A 22785-nucleotide genomic window follows, 5' to 3' on the forward strand; every position below is an offset into this window, starting at 1 on the left:
AGACCAGTATCCACACTTGGTGTATCCCAACATTTGCATTAAACAACAAACTTGTGAAGAAGTTGCAAGAAAATAATGGGAGAAGAGATAGTTGCATAGAATTGTTTGCTTCGTCATAATTAGGGGTGAAAATTACCTCTTTCTTTAAAACTTCATTACTTCATCAACAGCTCTACAGTATACCAAGTCATTTTTATGGTCATTGATTTTTTTTAAATTACCAAAGGTATGCTCTCCCTTTAAAGACTCTGGACACTGTTGGTAATTGTCAAAGACTAGTCTGCACAGTTAATGTATCTGAACATAGGCATAAAATAACAAACCTGTTAAAATTTGAGCTCAATCGGTCTTTGAAGTTGTGACATATTAATGAAAGAAAAAAACACCCATGTCGCACGAAGTTGTGTGCTTTCAGATGCTTGATTTCGAGACCTCAAATTCTAAATCTGAGGTCTCTAAATCAAATTTGGGCAAAATTGCTTCTTTTTCAAAAACTACGTCACTTCAGAGGGAGCTGTTTCTCAAAATGTTTTATACTATCATACTCTCCCCCATTACTCGAATCAAGAAAGGTTTTATGATAATAATTATTTTGAGTAATTACCAGTAGTGTCCACTGCCTTTAAGTCAAACTAGTAAAAGTATGAGAATGTATTAACAAACTAAAAGCTCACTCAAAATCAGAGTGCAGGTTGAAAGAAGTTGAGACAACTCCACTGTTCCTTGTAACAAAAGTTATTTCATGAAGTAAATATGTTTTAAGAAGTAACAAGCAACAAATTATGAAAGCTTGAAAGATGCTGCCTTCCGATTTAAGTTTTTTCATTATGTTATAAAGTTTACAGAATTGTTTTTTCAATTGTCATGGTTGCACTTGCTTGCCATTCTGTTTAATTATGTGAAATTATTTCTTGTATCAAAATGTGTTTACTAAAAGCATTTCAGTTATATACTTGTTTTTTAAGAGTTGTTATCAGTTGGTTTAAAGATATCAAAGTAAATTTGGCAGTTATAAAGAGTCTTGTTGATAGAATTCACCAAATAAAATATTAACAGGTAGTAAGTTACATTTGACTGTGTTTTGAGTACAGTACAATACTTGCCATATGTTGAATTATTTATGAGTATAATTTTACGCTGTACATACGTTTTGATCGAGTTGAGATTTACTATTATATATTGTATTTTATAGGAAACTTCCAAAGAACTATTTATTGTTGTTGTCAGGGAAACTAGAGAATTAAATTATTTAAATTAACTAATTGATAAAATAGTGTAATATATTATATGTTATGTAAAACTATTGTTATTCTGTGCAGTTCTCTGTTTGAAGTGCATGGGTTTGTGCCTGAGAAATTTGCATTGTTCATAAAAACTTATGTTATCATTTAATTTTTGACATGTTGTGATGGAATATTCTAAAAAGTTTTGATCTTAAGTCCGTTTATTGTGTTTTCTGCCACAAATTAATTGGCCTTTGTTTTCTGTAAGCAAAACAAAAAAATCACACAGAAAAGTTTTGTGTGAATTTTATTTCAAAGACGGAATTGATTTGCAATGCTGGTAAGCACACATGGTTGTTGGTAAGCACACAAGGTTGTTGGTAAGCACACATGGTTGTTGGTAAGCACACATGGTTGTTTTCAGTCAAGAAGCTAGTAGTCAACACCTAGCCCTGGTAGTAGGGACGTGCATTCAGGAGACCAACCTGGGCTAGTCAAAACCTAAAACGCTGTTTGATTTGTAAACAATTTTTTTATTTTTTTTTGCAAGTACAGCTCAATAGAAGGTGAACCCATACTTATAACAGGCGTGATGTTCTTCCTTAAGTCTTCTTTTTATTTGTTGCAATTTTTTGCATTTTTTTTAGCATCTGAAACTATTCTGATACTACTTTTAATAAATTTGATTGGGTCACATCAATTGTTGTCTAATTTTTTAAGATTGTTCTTTTCATATAGTATCTCACTCAAAGTTGTTTCAAGTAACAAGAAGTACAGGGAGTCTTACTGATAGTCCAAAAGTTATTAAAATTTATGTTAAAATGGTTTGGTAAATTACTTTAATGTCAGGTATAAGGCAGTGGGCCAACTATTATCTTCGTTGAAATTATACATTCTTGTTAATGAATGTATTTATGAATCATATTGTTTTATATTTGTGAGGCAATCTTAATGTACCACCTTTAATTAAAATGTTGTCAAAGAGAAGAAAAAAAAAACAGTGTTCTTGCTTTTAATTCACTTATACAGATTGTATCGGTAAACTATGGTTTGAGCAGCATAAACAATCCACCCCTTCCACTTTTCGGCTGAGTTTGAGCAACGAGCGATTAACAATTATACCCCCCCCCCCCCCTTTCATTACGGCTGGGAAGGTACACGTTTGGTAATTACTCAAAACAAATATTAACTTAAAAACTGACTTGGTATAAAAACCATGGAGGATAACGAGCATTGGAGAGCTGTTGATAGTATAAAACATTGTGGGAAACGGCTCCCTCTGAAGTATCATAGATTTTGAGAAAGAGTTAATTTCTCACTGAAATAATAAAAGACTTCTAGCTATAGAAGTCTTTTATTCCTATTTATAATAAGCACACAAATTCGTCCAACGAGGGTGTTCTTTGTCTCATTATTTTCTCGCAACTTCGATGACCAATTAAGCTCAGATTTTAACAGGCTTGTTATTTTATGCTTATGTTGCATGGGATACACCAAGTGAGAAGACTGGTCTTTGACAATTACCAATAGTGTACCTTCCCTTTATCACTTGAAAACAACCTCAAGAAGAGTTGCTACATTATAATAATACCCCCCAGAAGAGAAAATAAAAACCTGTTCATTCTTTCGGTGTATTTTTATGCACGGTTTCTCTTGTGGGTAAAATTTTAACTAATTAGTGATTTTTGCTGGAATTTTGAGCGAATGTTTTCAGACCGAACTCGCACGCCACCGAAGCACCGATTATTGTTAGTCCTCTTTCTATAGTAACATAATCGATTGAATACTTATTTTAAAGGCAGTGGACACTATTGGTAATTACTCAAAATAATTATTAGCATAAAACCTGGTGATGAGTAATGGGGAGAGGTGGCTGGTATACAACATTGTGAAAAACGGCTCCTTCTGAAGTGCCATAGTTTTCGAGAAAGAATTTTCCACGAATTTGATTTCAAGACCTCCGATTTAGAACTTGAGGTCTCGAAATGAACCATCTAAACGCACACAACTTCGTGTGACAAGGGTGTTTCTTCTTTCATTGTTATCTCGCAACTTTGATGACCGATTGAGCTCAAATTTTCGCAATAAAAATACTGTTTCGAAACGTAAAACTCACGACTAGGACTTGAATGTACTTGCATGTACGTGTGTTCGAGGTTCGATCGAGGCAAAGTCTACCTCAATTATTGACATCACAAAAGGGGTAGGCGGAGTCAACCCACACAATTGTTTTTTTTACATATCGTTAATAACAGTTACTCAATAAGTTATTTTATTGTCAGAAACATAATACTCTACGTTTGAAGAAAAACCCCTTATATTTCCAGGTGACTTTAAACGGAAATATCCGTCTGGAGGATTGAAGGCTACATGAACTATAAATGGTGTGTGTACAACATTGATAAGAGTGAAAATAGTTGTTTGTGAATGTTCACAGATGTTGCACATAACTACACATCATGGTACAGTATTTATTCTATTATTCCATTTATTCATTTTAAATTCGGATCAGACATAATGAAGTATAAGAAAGCCCCATACACTGTGAATGGATGGACTGGATGTGATTTTACAACTAAAATGGAAAGGCAATTTTTTGGGATGTGATTTTTGATAAAGGATGTGGTTTTTTTCCAATTCACATCCAAGCCAGAAATCACATCCGTGTTTAATTGCCAATTATCAAAATCACTTCCACTGCTAGCGGCATTACTAAAATCACATCCAATGCTAAGGTCTTAGCCAAAATCACATCCGAGACAGAAATCACATCCATGTTTAATTGCCAATTATCAAAATCACATCCACTGCTAGCGGCATTACTAAAATTACATCCACTGTCCAGGCCTTAGCCAAAATCACATCCAAGCCAGAAATCATATCCATGTTTAATTGTCAATTATCAAAATCACATCTATTGCTAGGGGCCTTACTAAAATCACATCCACTACCCAGGCGTTAGCCAAAATCACATCCAAGACAAAAATCACATCCGTGGTTAACTGCCAATTATCAAAATCACATCTACTGTCTGATTGACACCAACATCACATCAACTTTATTTTACCAGTATCGCATTCTCAACCCAACGTCCAGTACGTCATGCATTGGTTTCGCAAGCGTTTGCGGGCAAGTGGAAGGTGTTCCACGCACTCTGATTATGAATGATACAAATGGTATGAGAAGAAACTATAATTTATAAATAACTATAGACTGGAATGGTAAAAACTAAAACTTTGAACATTGAATGAGTCCAGGAACTACACGTTTTTATTTCTGAAATCAAAAGTATAGCAACATGCACTTTGGAAACCATGACTGTGTGTAGAACCAGTAGAACAGTGCGGCGTGTCGAGTATGGAGGACGAAAAGTGGCCATCTGCTTTTCTGGTATCAGAATAGCAGAAAAGCAGATTTTATGTTTTTTAAATAAGAAATTTTCTCCTTTTCTACGTTTCTGCTACCTGAAAAGCAGATTGAACGTTTTGTGAAATTGCATTTTCTACTTTTCTACTTCTGTTACTAGAAGAGCATGTTTTACTTTTTCTCCTAATGCTGGCGGCCGAAAAGTGGTCATTTGCTTTTCTGCTACCAGAATTGTAGAAAAGCAGATTTAACGTTTTGTGAAAATGCAATTTTCTATTTCTCTGCTTTTCAGCCACCTGAAAAGCAGATTTTAACTTGGGCGGCCAAAAAGTTGCCATCTCCTTTACTTCTTTCAGATACCGGAAAATCATATTTTACCTAGGCAGTAGGTGGCCGAAAAGTGCATTTGCTTTTTCGCTTTCAAAGGACGGCCCGTGAACGTGAACCATAAAATGCGCACAATGCACGAGTGCCGAACTGTGTTTGTGTTTGTGTTGGGGAACCAATCACGTCAGTCAGTCGATACTGGAAGACGGTATGGCCTACTTTGTGATGACCGCGCGGTATCTCAAAGGAAATACTCTGGCGGAGGTTTCACGGCTACCATCCATAATATAGACTTTAAGGATTCTTTCCTGACAAAAAAAACACGGTAAGTCATACAGTTTCCCGAGTGGTTTATTTCAAATGAAACGGGTGACACGGGCGGTCCTTTGAACGAAAAACGCAAATGGCCACTTTTCGGCCACCTACTGCCTAGGTAAAATGTGATTTTCCGGTATCTGAAAGGAGAAAAGGAGATGGCCACTTTTCGGCCGCCCAAGAAAATCTGCTTTTCAGGTGGCGGAAAAGCAAAAAAACAAAAAAGAAAATTGCATTTTCACAAAACGTTAAATCTGCTTTTCTACTATTCTGGTAGCAGACATGCAAATGGCCGCTTTTCGTCCACCAGCATTAGGAGACAGAGTAAAACCTGCTTTTCTGGTAACAGAAAAGTAGAAACGTAGAACATGCATTTTCACAAAACGTTCAATCTGATTTTCTGGTAGCAGAAAAGTAGAAAAGGAGAAAAACTCATGTAAATCAACCATAAAATCTGCTTTTCTGCTCTCAATACATGTACAAATATATTAAGTCAAATCAACTGGCTGGATACAAAACACAGGTCAATTTATCTCCCTTGAGTAGTTTCCTAAGCCACTGGTTTCTTCGACCACTCAATTGTGTATGCTTCATAAAACCTGAAAAGAAGACCGATCGCCTCAGTGGTTTGGTTATCTCCCGGTTTATTAGGCCTGGCTAAAATAATTCGTTGGTGTGAATTACAATGATATGGTTTGCTACACCTTAACAATCTAAAGACGCAGTCAGAATGAACACAAGTGAACTGTGAGGAAGGTTGTATTTTGGTATTAATATTATATTTGGTCTCACTGCCTGCTATTATCTTGGCTGGACGAAATGATAACAATAAGGTTTGAATGTATCCCAGCAACGACCAAATGAGCCAAAATCGCCTCTTTCCGTTACAGTGCATGGATTACTTGCACCAAAATGCAATCCTGCACCTTGGACCATAGTCATGCGGCACCGCAGAACAAAATTTAAAGTCGGTGCTGCGTCACAAAATGTGCATCACTGCTGACGATTACCCGCACTGTACCATACCTTTAAATCACCTTCAAGAAATTTGGCACGTTAATCCGGAGGTCGTTGGTTCGAATCCCACTCTAGTCAATTCTTTGTTCAATCCCATCCTAGTCAACTCTTTGTTCAACCCAGAAAAATCCTTCAAGAATTTTACTTGTTAAAAGAGATCGTAGCATCTAACGTCATGATTTCGACGAGAGTTCTTACTGTTATCATCATGGTAACCAGGGGTGTCTTTGCAGCGAGAGGGTGCCCTTATGGATGGGTGCCTTACGCTGAGTCTTGCTACTTGGGTTTGGATGGATCCATGGAGGGCGACTGGACCACTGCCGTGAAGCAGTGTGATCGTAACAACGCATCAATAATGCTCCCAAATTCAGATTGGGAAAATAAATACATATTTACTTCGTTTCAGCACCATGGAGATCTATATGGTGTTTGGATCAATTGCAATGATGCTGAAGTTGAAGGTGAATGGAACTGCTACGAGGATGGTAAACCAACTGAATATCGGAAGTGGGAGCCAAACCAACAAGATGACTTTGGCTGGCCGGACGATCAGGATTATGGCTTCATGATTACTCGTGATTTCAAGAATAACCCAGACGTACTTGGCTATTGGGGTGATGCACACAGGCGTCGCGCTAGTTTCATCGTCTGTGAGCGTCGCCGTCAAGCGAGATGTGGTTAATCCCACTACGATCGTATAACGTCTATGGCCTGACAGTAGATGAGTCTACTGGTCACTTCGTGTCTTGCTGTCTCTTCGGCCACACCCTGGACAGATACCAAACAGACACAGTAGCCGCCAGCAGACGACGATGTATGGAGCGCCAAAACTATCTCTCATTCAACATCGAGCGAGGTTGGCTGCTACTTTTCTGACTTTAAATTCTCTTTAAAAAAGTACTGTGTGACAATTATCTTGTTAGTGTTTACAACTTATCACTGATGAAAACGAGCAAAATGTGAACTTTTCAAGATTGCCGAACACGGAAATTGACACAACATAAAATGGAAAGCCAAGTAATAATCAAAGCACCCCCCCCCCCTCCAGATAGAACTACATCTATAGTGTGACAGTTAACGAAAACTTAATGCCTGTCTTTCTACGTGAGAAGAAATAAAGGGAAAGCGAACAGACCTGTTGCAAGTACAGACTGTGGTGAAGAATCAACTTTGCTCGCCTTGAACATTTCAACTTCGCGCCAGATGGAGCATTTATTTTTTATTTTTTAAGACCAACACGCTACTTTCATTATGACTTTTATCTAATCCATTCAAGAAATAGTGTGCATGAGTTAATGCACAGAAAATAACAAAACAAGTATTTCAATTAACTACACTTTTAAAAAAAAAAATTGTTTTTTCGTAAAAAAATAAATCATCTTTTCATGGAGCTGTGAACGAAAATTAATTCTTCATAAAAAACTGCTAAAGGAACAAAGTAAAGATCGCGCGCACTATTGAAATATAAATTTAAAAGTCTTTAGATTTAGACATTTTGTTATCAAGACTACATGTTGTTATACTATAAGTTATCACACAAGCGCGAGTGGAATACGGAAAAATATAGCGCTTCTGCGTCCCATATCCAACGAGGCCGAAGGCCGAGTTGGATATGGGACGCAGACGCGCTATATTTGCCGTATTTCCACGAGCGCGCGTGTGATAACGTATTTATCTTCAAGCAAACTTGGCGCGTGACATAGAACACACGAGACGCATGGTAGTGATATTAGCCGTGCAATATAGGTTTTTATCACCACTCCATTCTGCCAATCTGATTGGAGGATTAGCGCGTACTTGAAGATAAAAACTATTATTGCATCATAGTAACGCATCGTTACGCACAACTTTTTGTTTACAGTGTATGCTGCATTGTTGGGAAAGCTGACAAAAAGCAAAGTTAAATTGTGGTTCGAGTTGTGATAGTTTTAAGTAAATGTTGTAGATTTTTGTATTCCTTATTCGTCAAACCCAGCCGAATAGTGGAAAAGGATATAATTATTTTGTTCCCCTTTGCTGCTCAAACTAAGAGAAAAGGAGGGCGGGGTTTGTTGGTTTACCACATGAGCCTCAAACTTGACAAAAATGCAGTATATTGCTAACTAGAATTTTTAAACTCTATCTATAATTGTGTACCTTTTACCAAGAAAATTTTGCGCCGGAAAATCACATGTGCAATTTGATGGAGAATAACGACACCGAATGTTTTAAATAAGGGATTAAAAGGGTAGCGACGAGTTCTTACACGGCCGTTTAAAGGGACACACCGGCCGAATCGGGCTATTTGGGCTACAAAATAGACTAAGAAATGTATTCAACGGGTTTCCAGGAATAAAGAAGAACAGTCCTTAAAAAAAATCATCAAATTTGGCCGTTTTTGAGTATTTTAAAACAAAAACGAAGGTCGCGTGATTGTTCTAACCAAAAAGTGGTACAATCACGTGACCTTCCGGGCTAGTTTTACTTCCAGCCGTCTAAAAGTAACTTACCAAACCAAATTTAAATCTTTTTTTTTACAAAATTATTAACGAGTAATTGACGAAAAAAATCATGTATTCAAATTATCGCTACAAAATGTAAATAATGGTGAAAAATCTAACGTAAGATTCGCATTCAAAGAGTCCGTGTAACGGAAGCTTGTTATATGGCCCCACAGCGTGGAGCAATCGGAACGTAAGCCTCGGGGCATATCACGTACCGCACTTGCCGTGTCTCGTCGGGGGCTGGAGGTGTAATCCCGGGCGCTATGAACTCCCAGCTTGCGGGTCTCGCCGTGAGCTTGGGAGGGGTTGGGAGCCAGACATCAGAGTACATGTTTGTCATCGTGGGTTTGTCAGTCGGTACACCTCGTGTCAAATCCGTTATTTCTTATGATCGCAACGTTCCAATATTATACTCTGTTTTGTTTCATGGCTCCTAATTTCTTTTTGCTAGGAGTTTCAGGAAACAATAAAAAAAGATTGACGATGTCAAAACGTAAGAATACCGCATTTTGTTATATTGACAGTGTTATTGTGTGAGTAGCTTAAAAAATGTTTTATGAAGAAGAAAAAAAGGATTTAAAAAACCGGAGCCCCCGATCGAAAAAAGAACAGGTGAAAAATAATTTTGTCTAAAAGGTTGAAAACAATATGATAAAAAAAATTCCCTCAAAGCATAATTTTTTCAAAAAAATATTTTTTAATTCTGTGAATGAAGTGTTATTTTTGAGATTGTTGAGGTATTATTTGGTTACGTTCCAAGCTACGCAGCTACGCTTACGTTCCTTCAAGTTACGCTATAATATAAAAAGGTACGTTTTTCAAGCCCGAGTCAAGCTGCACTTACGTTCCATATGCAGCTACGTTTACGTTCCAAGATATCCAGCTACGCTTATACCTTCCAAAATATGACGTTCCATGCTACGCTTACATTCCAAGTTTTGCTTACGTTCCTTCTCAAGTTACGCTATATATACAAAAGGTACGCTTTCAATCCTGAGTCAAGTTACGCTTACGTTCCATACGCAGCTACGTTTACATTCAAAGATACCCAGCTACGCTTACGTTCCAAGATATGCTTACGTTCCAAAAGATAAGATTACGTTCTAAGCTACACAGCTTCTAAGCTACACAATCCATACGCAGTTACGTTTACGTTCCAAGATACCCAACTATGCTTACGTTCCAAGATATGCTTACGTTCCAAAATATATGGTTACGTTCCAAGCTACGCAGCTACTCCATATCCATACAATCCATATACATCATTTAGGTTTGTTACGCTAAAATCAAAAATTACGCTTTCAATTTCGAGTCAAGCTAGGCTTACGTTTCAAGATTTGCAGCTGCGCTTACATTTCAAAATACATTCTCACAAGGACGATTTTGAATCCCTCACGATTACTCACACCCCCACCCCCAAACCCCCACCCCCCCCCCCGAGATTATAAAATGTTTCACTGTGAATAACAGGGCCCCTCAGTTTCATCTGTTTAGCAGAAAATACTGCTCACAAAATTTCTTTACTATTCAAAAATTTAGTCGGCCACCAGCCACAAGTTCACCAGGAAGTTGGTGCCAGGAATGCTTTATTTACTTGTCACTGTCCCATCATATTCTGGGTTAGTTTTTTGTGTTCTTCGTGACGATCTTTGGATGTACGTCGAAGCACGACTACCTCCATCGTCGAAGGATTTGCTGATCCGTATATGCTGGTTGTTTATCCTTTATGGATAGACTGGATCCTTATGCTGCGTCGTAGTAAAACGTTGCTATAAACAAAGCACCAGTCTACTTGCAATATTGTGCGACGATGTCACGAAGACTTGACAGTTGCAACGGCTGGAAACACGTTTACGCTGGCCTTTTACCGCTTTTGGGTTTTTAAATCATTTTTCGCTAATTACGTGACATTTTGATGATTTTTTTTTACAGCAACCATCTATGAAAACATTATTTATGATTCTACAGCCCTAAACTGCGTACACGGTGAGCCGGTGTGTCACTTTAAAGCCGGCAGGGTCACGGCAACGACCCGACAAGGTCTCTTTTATTCCCATTCATAAATGGCCTTTTGTTAAAAAACGAAAAATACAATTACAGACACTTTGAAAGTTGAAAGTTCGCGGTTTGAAATTATTTTTGTTCAGATACTTTGTGAACAGTATGTTGCGCGTGGGTTGTGTGTATGCGCGCGCGCGCTTAGAAATAGATTACGCGCGCGCTATTAAATATATTACGTGCAGTTTTATATCTATGAATTGCGCGTTCCGCGTGATCATCTTGCGCGCCTGACACGCAGAAGCCAGCCGGTTATAAACACAGGTCATTATCAACCGTTTAAACACCCCCACGTGACGCGCTCTTCACTAATAGGAGTAGAGAATCCAAAGCCGATGGCAGGTGTGGTTTCGAAAAGGGCCGTAAGTGGGAACACACGGTTCTCGAAAATTTGTTGAATGTCCGCGAGACTTGGCCTGGTCTATCAATGCACTTTGAAATCAAGTAAATGTTGACAACCTTTATTACACTGTAATTCAGAAGATTCGCACGAAAAAATGAAAAATAAAATAATACTGTTAACGTAGACTGTGTATTTTGTGTTCATTGTTTTTGAGTTGTAATGAGTATCTTGACACTCATGGGAGCGGATAGAGTCGCGACTACTGTACCCTTTGAATTGAATTGAATTGAATTGAATTGAATGGTTTATTCGTCAAGGATATAAAAATACATGAAATTCACAATCCGTTTGTACAGCAACATATAAAATATTAAAATGTAAAATTGCACAAGAATTACCACAATACTACATAAAACAATAACCTTAATGTCAGTAAAAATCATTAAAGTTTATAAAAACAAACAAACACACAAACAAACAAACAAACAAACAGTCACACGCTAAAGCATGATTGGGTAGTGGACCCCCCTCCCCAAATTAAAAGAGGCCAAATGCACAGGAGATGCCAGAAAATCAAATAAAACAATAATAAACAATTAAGGCAGTACATAGGGCTGGATGCATTGCAGTTATCTAATAAAATCACAGTTAAAATTATGGATAGCAATAGGTAAAAATGAGTTCTTGAACCTGTTAGTCTTAAGGCTTAGTTGACGGATCCTACCAGATTTGTTGTGAACAATCAGTGGGTAAAGGGGATGTGTGTTGTCAGACAAAATACAGTGGAACTTACTCATAAGTCTATTCTTAACTAATTCCTGAAGACCGTCATTATCTGAACCAATAATCCCACTGGCTTGTTTGGTAATGCGAACTAGTTTTTGCCTATTAAAAACTGAAAGTGAATTAAACCAAGTGATTGCACAAAAAGTCAACAAGGATAAATTAGTACTCTGATAAAATAGATTAAGAATCCAGGTGTTAACATTAAAATACTTCAGCTTCCTGACAAAGTACAACCGTTGATTAGCCTGCTTATAGATTTTCGTGGTGTTAGAGTTCCAGTTCAGCTGATCATCAATTACAGTTCCCAGATACTTGTATTCCTTTACCACTTCAACAGACATGTCATTAATTTTAACAGGTTGTACAGGTTGAATGTTTTTTTGAAAGTTAAAAACCATTTCTTTTGTTTTATTTACGTTAAGAACTAAGTTTTTTCTTTCACACCAATCAACAAACTGATTAACTCATGTCCTATACTCCGATTTATCATTGCCAGAAATTAATCCAGTCAAGGCTGTGTCATCTGCATATTTAATCACAATACAAGAACTACATAAAGTCACTTGTGAACAATGAAAACAAAAGAGGTGATAACACACACCCCTGTGGAACTCCAGTGCTTAAGTGTGCGACATCAGAGCTAACACCTGAAAGTCTGACCTTTTGTGGTCGCTGCAGTAAAAAATCATTAATCCAGAGGGCAAGGTGTAGGTTAAATTTCAAATGCTGTAATTTATACAAAAGAGACTGTGGCCTTATTGTTTGTTTCCCAAGATGAACCTGATTATTATTTATAATTGAAACAGCAGCATCTAAGCGCTACAAAGGCGTAGTACAGTCATTTCAAATGATTTAAATTGTTAAGATGGTTAATCGGTGAAAACTGTTAGACCTTCAAGAATTGTCGTTCTAAAACCAGAGCAAACTGTGTCAACAATCATGGCGGCAAACCACTAGTCACTTCGTAGAGTAAATTGCCTACGCCACAGTTTCTTTGACAACGTATCAAATTGTGTATGCTTCATCAAATCTAAAAAGATCGCGTATAACCTTGGTGGTTTTGGTTACTGCAAGACAAACGTTGCTCTTGCAACATTTTAATCGAAGTTTTTACTGCTCGTATCGTCATGGCGGTACGAAATAACAACGCAGGCTTGAACGTAACCAGGTAACGGGTAAATGAACCAACAATTCTACTTCACGCAACAATTCGTATACTGATTCAGTCTCTCATTAGTTAATTGTCGGCACTTTTTAAAGACGAATATCCGTTTATACTGCGCCACTTGTGTATTGCTGACGATTGCTGCTCGCACCGCACCATATATCTAAGATCCCTCAAGTCACCAAATACCTTCGAGAAACCTGAATCTGTTAAATTGTTTAGAGTGATCATTGCATTTGATGATGATTTCTACAGCAGTTGTTGCTCTGTCAGTTATCATCATGGTAACCAAGAGTGTGTTTGCAGCGAGAGGGTGCCCTTATGGATGGGTGCCTTATGCTGAGTCTTGCTACTTGGGTCTGGATGGATCCATGGAGGGCGACTGGTCCACTGCCGTGATGGAGTGTGATCGCTACGGCGCATCTATAATGGTACCAAGCTCAGATTGGGAGAATAAATACATATTAAGTTCATTTCAGCAACACGGCAGTATCAGAGGTGTTTGGATCAATTGTAATGATGCTAAAGTTGAAGGTGAATGGAACTGCTACGAGGATGGTAAATATCCGACCGAATATCGGAAGTGGGAGCCAGACCAACCAGATGACGAGAAGTGGCCAGCTGATGATGATTATGGCTTCATGATAACCCGTACTTACAATGGGAAGAATCCAGAGGTACTTGGCTATTGGGGTGATGCGGATGCAACATATCCTGATAAGTTTATCGTCTGTGAGCGTCGCCGCCAAGCCAGATGTGGTTAATCCACTACGAATGTGTAACGTCTATGGCCTGACAGCAGATGAGTCTACTGGTCACTTCGGTTGTCTCTTCGGCCACACCCTGGACACACAGACGACTATGTATGGAGCGCCAAGACTGTCTCTTATTCAACATCGAGCGGAGTTGTCTACTACTTTTTTTTATATTACACATGTTTCTTTAAAAAGTACGGTGACACTTAAAATAATTATCGTCTTTGTGTATTTAACTTATCACTAATGACTACGAGCAAGATGTGAACTTTTCAAGATCATCGAACACTGTAAGTTGATACAACATAATATGGAAAGCCAAGCAACAATCAAAGCATCACCAACCCACCCCCCCCCCCCTCCTGAAAGAACTATACATCTATAATGTATAACAATTAACGAAAACGTTTTGCTTCTTTGCAAAAATTAATGTCCTGCCTTTCTACGTGAGAAGAAATTTAGTAAAAGAGAACAAACTTGTTGCGAGTACAGACTGTGGTGAAACATCAACTTTTTTGTTTTGTTTTCTAAAGATCTTCACGTTAGTTTCATAAAGACTGTGGTTCGAATTTTAAGTAAATGTTGTAGATTTTTGTATTCCGCATTCATCCACCGAAGCCGAAAGAATGGGGATTAATTTTGGTATCTCTTGTTCCTCAAATTCAACCGAAAATAGGAGGGTTAAATTTTGGTATCCTTTGTTGCTCAAACCAAGAAAAAAGGAGGACGGGATAAATTTGTTAATCACATGAACCTCAAACTAGAAATTTTAAATTTTATCAATAGTTGTGTAGGCCTACTTTTACTAAGAAAATGTCGCGCCGGCACACCACATGTTCAATTTGATAGAGAAAACCACACCGAATGTTGTAAATAGAAAATACGATAAAAACATTACGTGAAATCCCCCCAAAATTATATTTATTACACTAGACAATGCAATTATCGCGAGTTTTCAAAAGTGGGGTTGCACCAAGGTGCGCGGGTTTTTTTCCTTTACACGTAAAGGCAACGTTTGCCCCTTACGAAACCACGGCTTCGGCTTTGGATTCGGCCTCAGGCTCCGTTCTCTCGTCTGAAGCCTTGAGCACTTACGCAAAGCACGCGCAATATTGTCAAAACAACCACGGGGCCAAGCTAGCCTGGGCCAAATCCACAGCCGAAGCCGTGGTTTCGAAAAGGGCCGTGGGACCACACGGTTCTCGGAAACTTGTTGGGTAATCGCGAGACTTGGCATGGTCTATCAACGCACTTTGAAATCAATGATAACAATCTTATTGCACTGTAGTTCACGAGATTCGCACGAAATAAATAAAAAATGTAATGTTAACGTAGACTGTTTATTTTGTGTTCATTGTTTTTGAGTTGTAATGAATGTCTCGACACTCATGGGAGCGGATAGAGTCGCGACTACTTTACCATTTGTTTGTTTCACAAGATGAGCGGTGTATTGTTTAGGCTGGTCCTGTGCGTTTTGCTGGTGTTAAATATTTTAAAAATAGATACACAATTCTGTTTAGGCGTTTCCCCTCTAGTTTATTTTGTCTTCACTCAGCGCATTTTTCCAGTCCAATTAGGTGATACCCAGAGCCGTATGTTGGAATCGTGGGCGAACACGGGGTGCCAGACTAGTCTGCCCATCGGGTTGTGCTGCGTTTGGAGACAACATGGCGCCAAGCAACCACGTGACCACAGAAAAGTGGTCCCTCTATATCGCAACTCTCTCAATACACTGCTCTGGTGATACCCAAAGCATTGCGCCCTCTACCGTTCTCCCGAGAGGCAACTATCTAAAAGCGAACGCACTCATAACTCAGCAACACACGTGTGGTTTGGGACCTTTCAAATCATGACATGGAATTCAGAAAAGCTTTCACCAGCCCAGAAAATGTTGCCGTAACCAAATAATATGCAGTTCGTACGCTAATAGGCGATTCAACTAATATTCCGGAGTTTTCCCACGATGCACTGTCAAAACTTCGCTCGGCCCCAGCGGCTAGACTATCCACAGTGGCGTAACTAGACATTTTCATTTGGCGGGGAAGTGGGGGCAAAGATTAAATTGGGGGGGGGGGGCAAAGAAGTGCAAGATTATTATTAAATATGTTAACTGATTATAGTTGATACACACCAATGCAGTTCTAAAACAGATAGTCAGCAGGTAACAAAAGATTGCGAAAACAACAAAATCTTGGAGAACTTGTCATTTTGTATAAGACTGTATAAAAGGAGTTTTGACTGTATAAAAGGATTAAATTACCAACTATGTGGCCACCAAGTACCAATTTAGAGTTGTACACGGCATTCTCAAATAGGCTTTGTGGGTGTGTAAATACATAATAATGTTAGGCCAAGTAAAAATAAAAAAAATAGAAATGTTTAGCGTCCCCGCCCGCTTCCTTTTTACAGGACACCTCTTTTTTTTTCTTAAGTTTTTTTAATGCACATTTTTTTTGCTGTTGTTTTGAAAAAGGGTTATTTTAAATGATCTCAGCAAAAAAAAAAATCTGAATGTCTTGTCTGAATGCCTTGACCAAACTGTTTCATTAATGTTTTGTGTATTTCAGCAGCAGAAAAAACAATTGATATTTGACATTCATGGCGGCCATCTTGAAATAAAAAATAAAAAGCCCCTCCTCCTTCCTTTTTTGAGAAACCCAGACACTAAACATGTTTCTTTTTTTTTACTCGGCCTTATTGTAACAAGTGTAAGCCATCAAAAAAATACAGAATCGAAATTGTGGGTGTTTAATAATCACATTTTAGTTATGAAACGGATATTTAAAATAGGCCTACCTCTCAATTGCACCGCTTGCTTCAAAGGAGAAGAAATGGTCTAAGCAACCTTTTTCGCTGGTCTTTTTTTTTGCTGTAGTAAATTTCTCTGTAGTGCATCTGACCATGGAGGTAGAAATTTAGAAATTTCTACCTCCATGATCTGACATTGTGTTTACGGTCTGCGTTCAGACCAACACGTCTTTAACAGAACTTTGTCACATCGTGCACTCTCTGTAACCGGTACCGCAAAACTACAACAAACATTTACCGCCAATACGATCGCGCGCGCGTTTCCATGCATTTTTCATACTATAGTCCACATAGGGCCTACTGATATGAATAAAGTTTTCCTTTTCACGACAGCATTTTATGCAGCCTTAAACGATTTATATATAAGGCCTATAAGAATATACTTATCTCTGATTTCATATGGGGGGCAAGAGGGGGGGGCAAGGGTTCTGAGCGGGGGGGCGCCGGCCCCCCCCCCCCCTGCCCCCCCCCCCGGTTACGCCACTGTTTTTTGATGAAACTGCAGACCTGAAATTTCATCTTTTAAGCCATTGGACACATTCTGAACAGAACAAAAATTGAAAGTTCACAGATTTACAAATCACTTACAGGGTTTATAAAAGGTCATGGTATAAGACTTCCCTTAAAATATAATTCCATGAAATGCTTTACTTTTTGAGAAAACGAGTGGAAACAAGGGTGGGTTTTCCCTTTGTTTTCTCTCGACTCAGATAACCGATTGAGCCTAAATTTTCACAGGGGGTTTGTTATTTTATATGTTAGTTGTGATACAAGAAGTGTAGGCCTTTGGACAACACTGTTTACCGATGTTGTGCGATTGCTTTTAAAGAGCAAGGCCATTTTCATTTTCAAGAGCTTACCATAGGATAATCTTAATGTCAATGTGGACCTTCTGAAAGGGGCACCAAGGCAATGACCACTTGGTGCCCCTTCAAAAGTGCCACATTGACATCACTGAAATCCCGGAGCGAATAATAACATATCCACACAGGACAAATAATCCCTAAAAAAAGGAATACAAAACATGAGAAGCATTACTACTACAGTTTCTCAGACTCAAACTGTTGGACTTAAAAGCTAATATATTTTTTACTTATAACATTATTTCTTCGGAGTGAAATGGATTTTTGTTCTCAATTCTTTAGGATATTATCGAAAGCTGGTGTTTAGGCTTCTGGCCTAAAGTTGCTTCGTGTCATTTATTTTAAGAGTGATTAACATATCCTTACTTCTAGCCTATTTTACTCTACTGCAGTAGGAAAGCCTCATCACCACTTATCCTTTTCACTCTAAATTAGGCCCAATTTCAAAAAGCAGTTTTAGTACAAAAAGTATCTAAGCACAACAAAATTGTGCTTACTAGATTAAGGTTACCAGCCAAACTGTCATGTCACGTGTATAATTTATGACTGGTATCCTACTCATTTCTGTTTAGGAACAAATGTTAAGCAGTCTGCTCTGCTTAAGTAGTTTTATGAAATTGTGCCCAGTGCTGCATGTATGTTGCAAAGCAATGCCTCTGTATTTTCTAAGTTCATATCTCAATACTTATGCATACACAACCTCCCCTTTAAAACCAACACCAGTGGTATATAAATACAACGCTCATTATTGATCTCTTGGACAGAAAAACACCCTTTAGACCGGTCAGAGTTCTGAAAGCGTTTCCAGCTCTCCACAACCTAGCAAGTTTAACCAAAGATGCCTTACCAAGGGGAAGAAATGGATTTTAGAAAAACATTTCGATGGGACGCCGAAGAGAAGTGACTTAAAAATTGTGGAGTTCGATCTGCCGGCAGTCAAGGATGGGTGTACGTTGAACATGTATCATTTGTTAAAAGGCACTGGGCACGTTTGGTTATTGTCAAAGACTAGTATTCTCACTTGGGGTATCCAACATATTATAAATCTGTAAACATTTGGACTCAATTGGTCATCGAAGTTGCAAAAGAATAACGATTGAAAAAACACCCTTGCTGCACAAATGTGTATGCTTTCAGAGGACTAAAAAAGGTCTTTTATTATTATTTTGAGTGAGAAATTACCTCTTTATCAAAAACTACGGTACTTCAGAGGGAGCCGTTTCTCACAATGTTGTATACTATCAACAGCTCTCCATTACTCGTTACCAAGTTGGTTTTTATGCTAAAAGGTATTTTGAGTAATTTAAAAACAGATCTACGGTGTCCAGTGCCTTTAAATTCGTACTGTATAGGTTTCCCCGGCTAATTTCAGTAAAAATCCATGCAAGTTCATCAACGTGTATTCGAATTACCGCATTTCCCCCTATTCCTCTCAAACTAGGGTCTTTTTTAAACAAAATTTCACGAGCTGGGTGTTGAAATAACTAGATTTTTGTCGAAATTGGCCGGGAAAACCTAAATTAGTTTGTAAACTGTATGTGCTTGATCACTGTACTACGCCCCTGGTGCCAAAAGGTCGCTGGGTGTTGTTTCTTGCGTTTTTATTGTTTTCGTTTGTGTTATTGGTGAGGTTAACGTTCAATGTCAATATCAATCTATACATACCTTGTCTTTCTTGTTCTGAATTTTGGACCGGTAAACTTTTTCAAGTTGTACTTATCTTATGGACGATAATAATGTTGACTTGAAATCGGAATGATAGTCTGTGGAAAGCCTTCTCTTCCCATACAGTTTGATTGACATTTAGTACACGGTACTACGAGTCAATGGGGAAATTCCCTTTAGACAGCGGACTAGTCGCTGTTGTAGAAACTCCAGTAGGTAAACGACCTTGCTCTGACCACTCATTTAAATCGTCTATTGTTTCCCCCAGTTGTCTTGTTGGAGGCCGTGTATCTCAGCGTGGACCCTTACATGAGGTATCAGTGTTGTTTACTTCTAATTATTAAAAGGATATATTTTATATGTTTCATAGTTTTTATTGAATGAGCTTATTACGAATTTTAATAAAAAATACTTGATTTATTTTCAGGGTCATCGAAAGCAAGAATCCGACTTTTCCCGTGGGTACCAACGTGCTTGTATCATGTGGCTGGGTGTCACACTTGGTGTCTGATGGGTCGGATCTTACTAAGATCCCGCCTTATCCAGAGGGTGTCCCACTCTCTTTCGCTCTGGGTGTGTTGGGAATGCCGGGGTGAGTTTTAAAAAACAAAGTTTTGAACTGATTAAGATTTTTTCTGTTTAATGGCTATGAAGTGACTTTAGTATCATCAAAACAATACTCGATGAAGAGTTGGTATATATATGCAAAACACAGTTATCGATTAAAACACTATGAATATTAGTAATATAATACAGCTTACTAATACAGCTTTAAAAATTGCTATAATGACTATTATCCTAAAAACAATACCCGTTGTAAAGCTGGTAAAGTTGTGTGCAAAACAGAGTTATAGATAGAACACTATGCTCGAATCCACCACGTTGTCCCTTTTCTTATTACCCAGATTGCCACACACTACAAACTCGTACATTGTTTTTACGACTGGTCGAGAACCTTTTACTTTAATTAATGAAGTATAGACTACAAGGTGCGAGTTCCGAAAAAAAAAAAAAAATTAAAATAGACTTTGTATCATTAATTAGTACATGTTTTGTATATCAATCAATGTGGGGACCCGTTGTGTCCAAAGCTGTTCCAATTAATGTGCACTCGACTATACGAAGTCTTAATGGAAATAAAAGGGTATACAGCGACGAGTTCTTAAACTGCCGTTTAAAACCGGCAGTGTCGTGGCTGTGCGAAAGGCCCGAGCCGTCCTTGAGCTCTGTACGTGTGTTGCATTTTTATGACTGAGACAGTTTAGGATATGCATTCGTGCACGTATATCCATCTTAACGTATCCGAAAAAACCGGTTATAAACAGCTCCAGCTATGCTGATAATTATCAACCGTTTAAACACACCCAACGTGATGCGCTCTCCACCAATATAGGAACAGTGAAACTGCCTGAGGATGGATGTGAGTTTTAAAGATGGTTAAATTAGATTGTTAAAAAGTGTGTTTTCTGTTGATCAGGATGACAGCAAACTATGGCATTGTGGATGTCTGCGAAGCCAAAGCAGGGGACGTTGTTGTAGTCAGTGGTGCGGCTGGTGCAGTGGGCTCTATCGTGGGACAGATCGCTAAAATAAAAGTAAGTTACTTTAAAAGGCAAAGTATACCTTTGATGTTCGAATGTGTTAATCCTTTATATCTGTAGAAAGTGGTAGTCACGTTTTGAGATGTCGCAGAAAATCTGAAGCGATAGGAATAAGTGTCCATAAAGTGGAAGATAAAAACTCCAATCTGAGAATTGTTGCTTCAGTAAATCTTCTAAGATTCAAATTTGGCCACCTGTGTCCCCCATTGAACTGAGCACGATTACGGGTTTTTTTTTAACAGGGCTGTAGAGTTATCGGTTTCGCTGGTTCTGGTGAAAAGGTAGCGTTGGTAAAGGAACTTGGCTTCGATGAAGCATTCAACTACAAGAAAGTCGATCTGGACGCGACTTTAAAGAAAGCTGCACCCAATGGTGTAGATTGTTACTTTGACAACGTGAGTAAAGACTACAATAACTGTTTGTTGGAATCAAGACTTTAATCTTTGGTGCGTTATATACTGCCAGTTGGCAATTTGCTAATAATTATGTTTTTTAAAGTTTTTACTTATCTATGTGTGTACAATAATTAGTGAAACACCCATTTTTTTTTTACTTCTAAGATATTACGCGGAAAAGACATAACTTTGTACACAGTTTGCCGTATGGGGGGACCACATAATCTCCAGCCACACCCGGTACGCATTTCTGGAGACCAATGACAACGATGTCTCACATTATTTCTTTATTGCATAAGTTTGTAGGGCGTGCAAGGAATACTCAAAAGTTGAATATTGTTCCGCCGATACTTTGTTTAGTTTTGGTCTTGTTTGTTGCCAACCTTTTCTGTGTTGTTCAAATGTTACTTTGTTTGTGAGGACAGGTTGGTGGTAAATTTGCGAATACTGTTCTTAGCAACGTGGCCCGTCTTGGACGCATCGGATGCTGTGGCGCCATTTCCGGTTACAATGATAAAGCTCCACTTAAAGGTACAACTTACACGATACTCCCAACCAATTATAACTCTCCCGAATACCTACCCCAACGCCTTCAAAACACAATCAGATCCCTACCCCCATCCCAGCCCCCAAAAGGGGTCTCACACATCTTTGATTCAATCCTGATACTTCCACGGAATGCAACAAAGGTGATTGCCTCCATGCCCCCAGGTCAATTTCGTGTGCCCTTGAAATGCTACAGCAGAAATTTACAATTCCCTCATTATCCGGATTAAGACAAAACTTGGAGATAGAAAAAACTACCATCGAATCTGTGTCAGACCAAACGATGGTCATGGTGGAAAAATTCGCTTTAATTTTTTGCTTGGAATTCAATTTTAGAAATGAGTAAAACAATTAGTTTTGGTCTCGCGTAAACGTGAACAGTTTATAAAACCGGATGTTTGAAAATAGTGAAAACATAATTGGGTTATCGCTGCTTCTAACTCAAAGAATGGTGACAGGTGACATGTGCTAACAATTTCAGGTTTGCCTATTTATTTTGGGTCACATAAAGTGTGTATACCAATGTTGTTATTTTGATTTTTAAATCAAAAGCCGTTCAGATTAAAACTCTTCGCATTTTTTGCCTTGTATTTACAAACTGAAAAACCTGTACTTCTCTTTTGAATTAAAGGAAACGTTGCCTTGGATCGGACGAGTTGGTCTATAAAAAGCGTTTGAAACCGTTTGTTATGAAATGCTGAAAATGTTTTAAAAGTAGAATATAATGATCCACACAAATATCACGCAAAATTGCAGTTTTCCTTTTACGTCGCAAACTAACACGGCCGGCCAATTAATGGGAGTCAAAAATTTGACTTTCATAAATGGCCGACCGTGTTTGCCGACGAGGTAAAAAGAAAACCACGCAATTTTGAGGCATATTTGTGTAGATCATTGTTTTCTACTTTTACAACATCCATATGCATTTTATAACAATCGGTTACAGAACGCTTTTCAAAGACCAACTCGACCGATCCAAGGCAACGTGTTCCTTTAATAAGGGGGCGCGTCGAGTGATTATATTTCCTTCCTAATGTAAAAGAGTGAAAAACACCACTCTTTAAATTTC

The 22785-nt window shown here is 38.3% G+C and overlaps 1 protein-coding gene and 1 pseudogene across 1 annotated transcript; both read left to right on the forward strand.

Annotated features, from left to right (window-relative positions):
• Nucleotides 1–6456: 6456 nt before the first annotated feature.
• On the forward strand, nucleotides 6457–6930 carry LOC139954071 (asialoglycoprotein receptor 1-like). Its single transcript, XM_071953733.1, has one exon. The coding sequence runs from the start codon at nucleotides 6457–6459 to the stop codon at nucleotides 6928–6930; it is 474 nt and encodes a 157-aa protein (XP_071809834.1).
• Nucleotides 6931–13364: 6434 nt separating this feature from the next.
• Nucleotides 13365–21946, forward strand: LOC139954072 (prostaglandin reductase 1-like; annotated as a pseudogene).
• The last annotated feature ends 839 nt before the right edge of the window (nucleotides 21947–22785 follow it).

The sequence above is a fragment of the Asterias amurensis genome, chromosome 22, assembly GCF_032118995.1.
Source record: "Asterias amurensis chromosome 22, ASM3211899v1".
Classification (NCBI taxonomy): Eukaryota; Metazoa; Echinodermata; class Asteroidea; order Forcipulatida; family Asteriidae; genus Asterias; species Asterias amurensis.